This window comes from Bremia lactucae, linkage group LG4 (genome assembly GCF_004359215.1).
Source record: "Bremia lactucae strain SF5 linkage group LG4, whole genome shotgun sequence".
NCBI classification, from domain to species: domain Eukaryota; phylum Oomycota; class Peronosporomycetes; order Peronosporales; family Peronosporaceae; genus Bremia; species Bremia lactucae.
In genome coordinates this window covers 967254-973246 of record NC_090613.1, presented here as the reverse complement: position 1 = coordinate 973246, position 5993 = coordinate 967254, and the positions used below count along the sequence as shown (strand labels likewise).

Here is a 5993-nt window from a genome sequence, read left to right as displayed (position 1 = left end):
GTTAAGTGTCGTCACGGGAGCGGTAATCCGGCTCCTCGTGCGCACTTACCAAGTAGGAAGTAGTTTTCAGACTGATTTATATTTAATCGCATTAAATATAAATACCTATTTTTACCAATCAAATTGTCATCTCTATAGGTAACACTTGATATGTATTGCGAACGTATCTTTCTAGATACCTCGCTTACGGATGACGCTAGGCGTCATCCCTCCTACTGTGAATGCACCTATGTGCATCACATACACAAGGGTTGGTCACATATGTGAACCAAACCCGAGTGCTGGGTCTAATTACTTTAATATAGTAATTGACCTTCCCCTTAAGTAGACCAAGTGTACTTAACGGGGACTGTGTAAAATATGGGCAACTTCAGTCCGTTACAAAACCAGAGCCTACCTCAAGTGTTTAGGCGACAATTGTCCTGCATATGCCCGCATTTCTTTCACAAAAAGAGTCGCAAGGAAAGCAGTTATCAGCAGAAAGCAATGCTTGGGATACCTTGCAAGACATGTGGACAGATTGGGCACAATAGGAGAACTTGTCGGGAAGCTTTTATGTGATCACTGGGGAGGAGGGCGAGTCTGCACGACCCTGGGCCGAAAACAAATTTGCGCCACTTGGAATGTCTTCAGTGTCGACGTCTCGTTATACTGACGGACGAGGCCCTCAATGACAGCAACCAGCTGGGAACGAGGCTTCCAGCTTTCATGTGAAGGTGGATAACCACGCCAGCGAACAAGATAATTTGTTGGCAGAAGTTTGTTCCCTCTTATAGCTGGCGAAAAAAAACTGTCTTATTCTGTGAATAAAAAAAGTGTTTTATTCTGCGAATTTCCGATAAAAAGTGTCCTATTCTGTATAAATTTTCTACAAATAATGCTTCAATAAACGACATATCCTTCCAATTCTTTTACACTAAGCAATAGTCTTTTGAACTAGGTTCATAATGATATCTTTCAGCGATGGTAGTCTTTTTTAGATCACAAAGCCGATACGCAATAACGTCTTCTACCATACAAAATAACTAGCAATTGCCCGCCTAAGTCTTTTACTCGGCCAGCGATGCAATAGTGGCAGCTTGAATGGCTGCATTTACAGTAGTCTCCAATTCGTCATTACTGCCGCTACTTTCCCCATCGCTACTGGCGTTTGTGCTTGACGCAACAGCGTCACAAATGTCGTCATGTACTGGCATCGATGCAGCAGCAAGCAATGCTTTGGCCTTTTTATCCTTTTCTCGTCCCCCTCGACGTACCAGTTTTCGCTTTCGTGCTTTATCAATCGTTTGAAGCAAAATGGTCATAATATGAACAGTCTCCTGGGGATCAGAAATCCAAATTGTCGTCGCTGCATCTCGTGACCGCGTATCATTACCAGTGGCAGTAAATCGGTCGCCAACATGAAGACACTCTTGTCCTTGAATATTACACAATTCCTGACTGTCGCGCAATTCCTTGGGCAAGAATCGAAAAACGTACTTTTGCAAAGCCTGGATACCCAATGCTTTGTGCCCAATATCCACCCAGACATCATTGCCACCATTAAATGCACAGAATGGGACTGAAAAGTGCTGCAGATCATGCTGTAGCGCCAAACTAATTTCTTCCAAGTTCTCGTACAAAATGCGCTTCGAGGACGTATTAATAATGCCAATTGCGCGTTCTTTTCGTACAATAACAGCCGACAAGTGCAGCTCCTTAATCGCTTGTTTTAGAACAATTTCGGCTGCATCCAGCAGTGCTGTCACCTGTTCCTGTGGCCAGCGCACGCCTCGTCCGTCCTTCCAAACCGCACCGTCAATCTCACGCAAACCCACGCGTCCCGTGGTCTTATTGGTATGCATTTCAAAAAGATAATTGCACTCGCCACCCATGACTAAAAATCGTGCTCGTTCCTCAATGGTTACGTTCTCAAGTGCTTCCAAAATGCCGCAAAGCCGTTGCTCGTACCGCTCTGGATTACCTGGGTATCCAGCCGCTGTGACGAGGGACACAACAATGCCTCGACGCAGCAATTCAACGATCACTTGCACCATTCTGGAGCTCTGGCTAATGGATCCACCATCTTCGTAGATGGTATCATCAGCATCAAACGTCACGAGCTTTAATTTGCTGGCAATGGCGTTTGTGGTCGCGAGATTCAGAATATGACGGACTTCCTTAAAAGAAGGAGGCACGTGCTTTCGTGCCAAATAGTGCGTCCTCGCATCGTATTCTAGCGCCGCACGTGTGAGATCGAGCGGTAAGAAAAACGTCTTGAGATTCGGTAAAAAACTTCGGAGGCGACTGTGCTCAGGATTTTTCGTGTGCTCGGCAATGAGCTCGCTCATGTATTGAAAGACTTGGAGCACAGACACACGCAGCTCTTGTTGATTTTCCGCGGGCGACATGATCCACTTGCGTAGGAGCTCAATCATCGGGTCTTGTTCCTTTAGCATTGTTTTGAAAAAAGGTTAATGGAAATGCTAAAAATACTGACACACAGATTGATCTTATACTGCCTTCAAATGTAATTGAAATTTGATGTGATCTAAAGAGCTGCCGCCATACTGCAATTTAGATTGACCAGTTGTCAAACTTTATTATTATTTTTCAGTGCCAAACTGGCGTTTATCGTTACTTTGCGGTCCCGACACAATTAATACGAAGCAACGATTGCCCCGATTTTGCGAAGCGTCGTGACTATGTGTGGCTCACGTATCGGTGCAGGAAGAGTCGCAAGAAACACTTCAGGTTTTATTTAGATTTACGTCTAAAATAAGTTGCAGCATCGCGAAGAGCTGTTAGGGTAAGGGGATCACGCCAGCAACAGCTCGAAACTAAGTGCGGAAACTAGTCAAACAATGAGCAAGTAGGCAATAAATAAATTTACCTCTAGCAAGAAACAATGGACGCAATTCTTGTGCGAGTCAATCTAGAAATTTGGATTGAAACCTTAGCAAAACTTCCAAATCTTGCTGGAAGTCATTTACAAATGACGGCAGGAAAGCAAAACCCTATTCAACCCTACGTTGGAAAAAATGGAGGAGCGCAGAACCATTACAACGCTGCTCACGTTTGTGTCTAAGCAAGCGAGAGAAAATCCAGGAGAATTTGAAACAGAAGTGGAGGCAGGGGAGGGAGCAAGTAGGCCATCAAAAACGATGTCAATGAATGCAAGGCTGCCATACTTTGATTTTAATCGCAGATACCAGCAGTTAATGAATGACAAAGTTTGATGGTCGGAACACGCACGATAACGAGCGAAATGAAGTGTTGTAGCAGGATCAAGTCATCAGCTTATGGGAGAGCGGCATGGCCTTACCAAAAGATTTACAAAGAAAATATGTAATGGAGACTCAGGTTCATGACATTAACATTTTCTTAAAATGTGTCATTGACACTTCCAGACGAATTATAACAATTAAAACGCCAAGAACACAAACCACGAAGAACTGCAAGAATTATAGGAATAGCGCGCTGCGCATTTTTTAAAGATTTGCAATATTCCAAAAGCGGTGTGAAGAGCGATGACAATAACGAAACAGATAAAAGAGGAGCGTCAAAGGACAATGAGCTGGATGTGCGCGGCAATTAGAGAAGCAGAAGTCGTTAGCCATTGGCCATGAAACGCAAATAAAATAAGTTATACCTATCTAATTTTGTACTAAAAATGTATCCATGACATGGTGCACTATCTAATTTTATATTAAAAATGTAACCATGACATGGTGCACTATCTAATTTTATATTAAAAATGTATCCATGACATGGTGCACGACGTCAATGCCAGAATCAAAAGGTTTCTTCAGATCTGCTCGCTTGGCAATAATGTGCTCGTGTGACATAATTCCGCCAAAGAGCACATCAATGCGGCGCCAGCCGACACTTTGTAATGACAACAGCATACCCCGCAGCTCATCTTGTTCAGTGTCTGATGTAAAGGTGAATGGAAGCTGATCCAGAATCACGTCACCTTCACTAAACGGTTGTGGACGAAACCCGCTACTCCGTCGAGACGGCTCATTGCCAACAGTTTTGCCACGTTGGCGGCTATTCACAAAACCTTTGGATCGGCTTTTCTCCCTTGAGCCAGTCTCGGACTTCCTTTCGTGATTCGACGCAGGACAACAAGTCTGAATGCTGCCTTGAGAGCTGGTGCTACTAGCATCGCAGCTTTCGACATCCTGGTCATTCCGCACGTGCTCATCCTCTTGTGAAGAAGGGGGCATGGTAGTCTGTTGGGGTGTCATGTATTTCATCGCAAGATGCTTGACTTTCTTTGGAATCGTATCGCGTAGCTTTCGAGCGCTTTTTGATGAATCAAGCGCAATGTGTTTATAAATCGGAGACATCAATAGCTTCTTCGGACCTAAACGATACGGATTAAACGCACGGACAGCGGCGCATGAGTACGGGACTTGCATGTCCGAAAAGATGCTGGAATACAGCGTTCGGGCTTGAAACATCTGCAACGCTTGCATGAATTGACCTCGCGTTAAGCAACTAAGAAGAGGCGGGGCCGTCGACTTTGGCTCGGTGGCGTCTTGAAAGGTGGAACACCGGACACCGAAACTTGCATTACTGAGTGCCGCAAGCCATTTCCAATCGTGCTCAACATCTTCCTTGGCAATCCGAAGCCCAAAAAGCTTCGTTTGCACATCCGCATTGCAAGAATTAGTAGACCAGCGAATTTGAATGTCATAGTGGCCACTACTGTCGGGTAGGTCGTCGATGTTGTCTACTGTAGAGCTGATAAAATTCGTGTATATAGTGGCGTTGCCACCTGGAAGTAATATATTCACATGGGCGCAAGATAATTCAAGTTCTAGCTTGAGCTCGCGGTTGTCTTTTTCCTCTTCATTCGCAAATACTCGTAGCTTTCGATCGCTAAGGCTGCAATAAAATAATTCAAAAGCTTTCATAGCATTGCCTTGCTGACCTTCTTCGACTGGAAGACTACATAAAAGCAACCCTTGGACCTCGTAAAATGCTTAATATCCAGAAAGAGTCAGCGTCCGGACTTACTCACAATCTATTACTCGCGAAACGTACCGGAATAGAAATTCTTGTCACAATGAACAGTCGAGACTTTGCTTAATTCGAGTGTCTCTTCACTCGCTTGATCCATCAGTGATAGCTGCACGCCCGTTTGGCTAAAAATCTTGGGCATCAGTGCGTTTAACATGACATTCGTCGCACCGCGACGAGGGCGGCGAATGCCTAGGTGTGGAGACGCAAAGGTTATAAAATTCTAAGACAAAAGCCAGCAAATACAATCAGAGAAAAATCATGTCGAGCTTGTTTTTTATACACGCACCATCGGCTCAATTTTATCGAAAAAGCCACGGTGGAACAACACCGCGATACAAAATCGATTGTACAGCCCTCCTAGCGAATGACCAACCATCGAAAGTTTCTTAAGCAAAGGCATTTTGTCCGCTACCTCCTGAATTTCATCGGCTAGTCGCTGTCCTCCTTGATCGACACCGTCGTACGTCCGAAAAAAACTAGTGGCATTGCACTCGGCCGCGTGCAGGAATAACTCGTCTATTTGGAAGTGCGTCCGAAAGATTTCGATAAAGCGAGCGAAATCGTTGCTGCTGCCTAACAGTCCGTGTTGCAGGACTACTAGGTGTGTGGCACGCAGGAGCTGCGTTTTGTCCATGCTATTGCAAGAATGGCTTGATTTACGACCTCTTCTATTTTGTCGCTACCTTCGAACATTTCTAAAACTTAATTCGAGGAATTGCTTGTTTTATTCTTTCTGAGCTGCCACCAGACCTAAACCGAGCGCAACACTAAGTTTAATTTAAGAATGCATTTTGATCAAAATAAGTCAATGTAAAAAGTTTTTCTTTTTTCTTATAATAGATTTAAGATCTGTCCTATGCTAGCCGAGAATATTTTTTAAAACGAATTTCTTTCATTTTAAAGATAAATTGGTTTTTCCATTGATAGTTTTTTTCTCTGTCAAAAGCTTCTGTCACAATATATAGTTGTGTTCTTGTTCA

The 5993-nt window shown here is 44.0% G+C and overlaps 3 protein-coding genes across 3 annotated transcripts; 1 reads left to right on the top strand and 2 right to left on the bottom strand.

Moving 5' to 3' along the window:
* Nucleotides 1-1049: 1049 nt before the first annotated feature.
* On the bottom strand, nucleotides 1050-2438 carry CCR75_002827 (uncharacterized protein; the record flags this gene model as incomplete). Its single annotated transcript, XM_067960924.1, has 1 exon — nucleotides 1050-2438. The coding sequence occupies one exon, from the start codon at nucleotides 2436-2438 to the stop codon at nucleotides 1050-1052; it is 1389 nt and encodes a 462-aa protein (XP_067820022.1).
* Nucleotides 2439-3020: 582 nt separating this feature from the next.
* On the top strand, nucleotides 3021-3218 carry CCR75_002828 (uncharacterized protein; the record flags this gene model as incomplete). The annotated part of the gene is made up of 1 exon (XM_067960925.1): nucleotides 3021-3218. One exon carries the CDS (start codon nucleotides 3021-3023, stop codon nucleotides 3216-3218), a length of 198 nt encoding a protein of 65 aa, XP_067820025.1.
* Nucleotides 3219-3634: 416 nt separating this feature from the next.
* On the bottom strand, nucleotides 3635-5647 carry CCR75_002829 (uncharacterized protein; the record flags this gene model as incomplete). Its single annotated transcript, XM_067960926.1, has 3 exons — nucleotides 3635-4972; nucleotides 5035-5233; nucleotides 5300-5647. 3 exons carry the CDS (start codon nucleotides 5645-5647, stop codon nucleotides 3726-3728), a joined length of 1794 nt encoding a protein of 597 aa, XP_067820024.1. The 3' UTR covers nucleotides 3635-3725.
* Nucleotides 5648-5993: the final 346 nt, after the last annotated feature.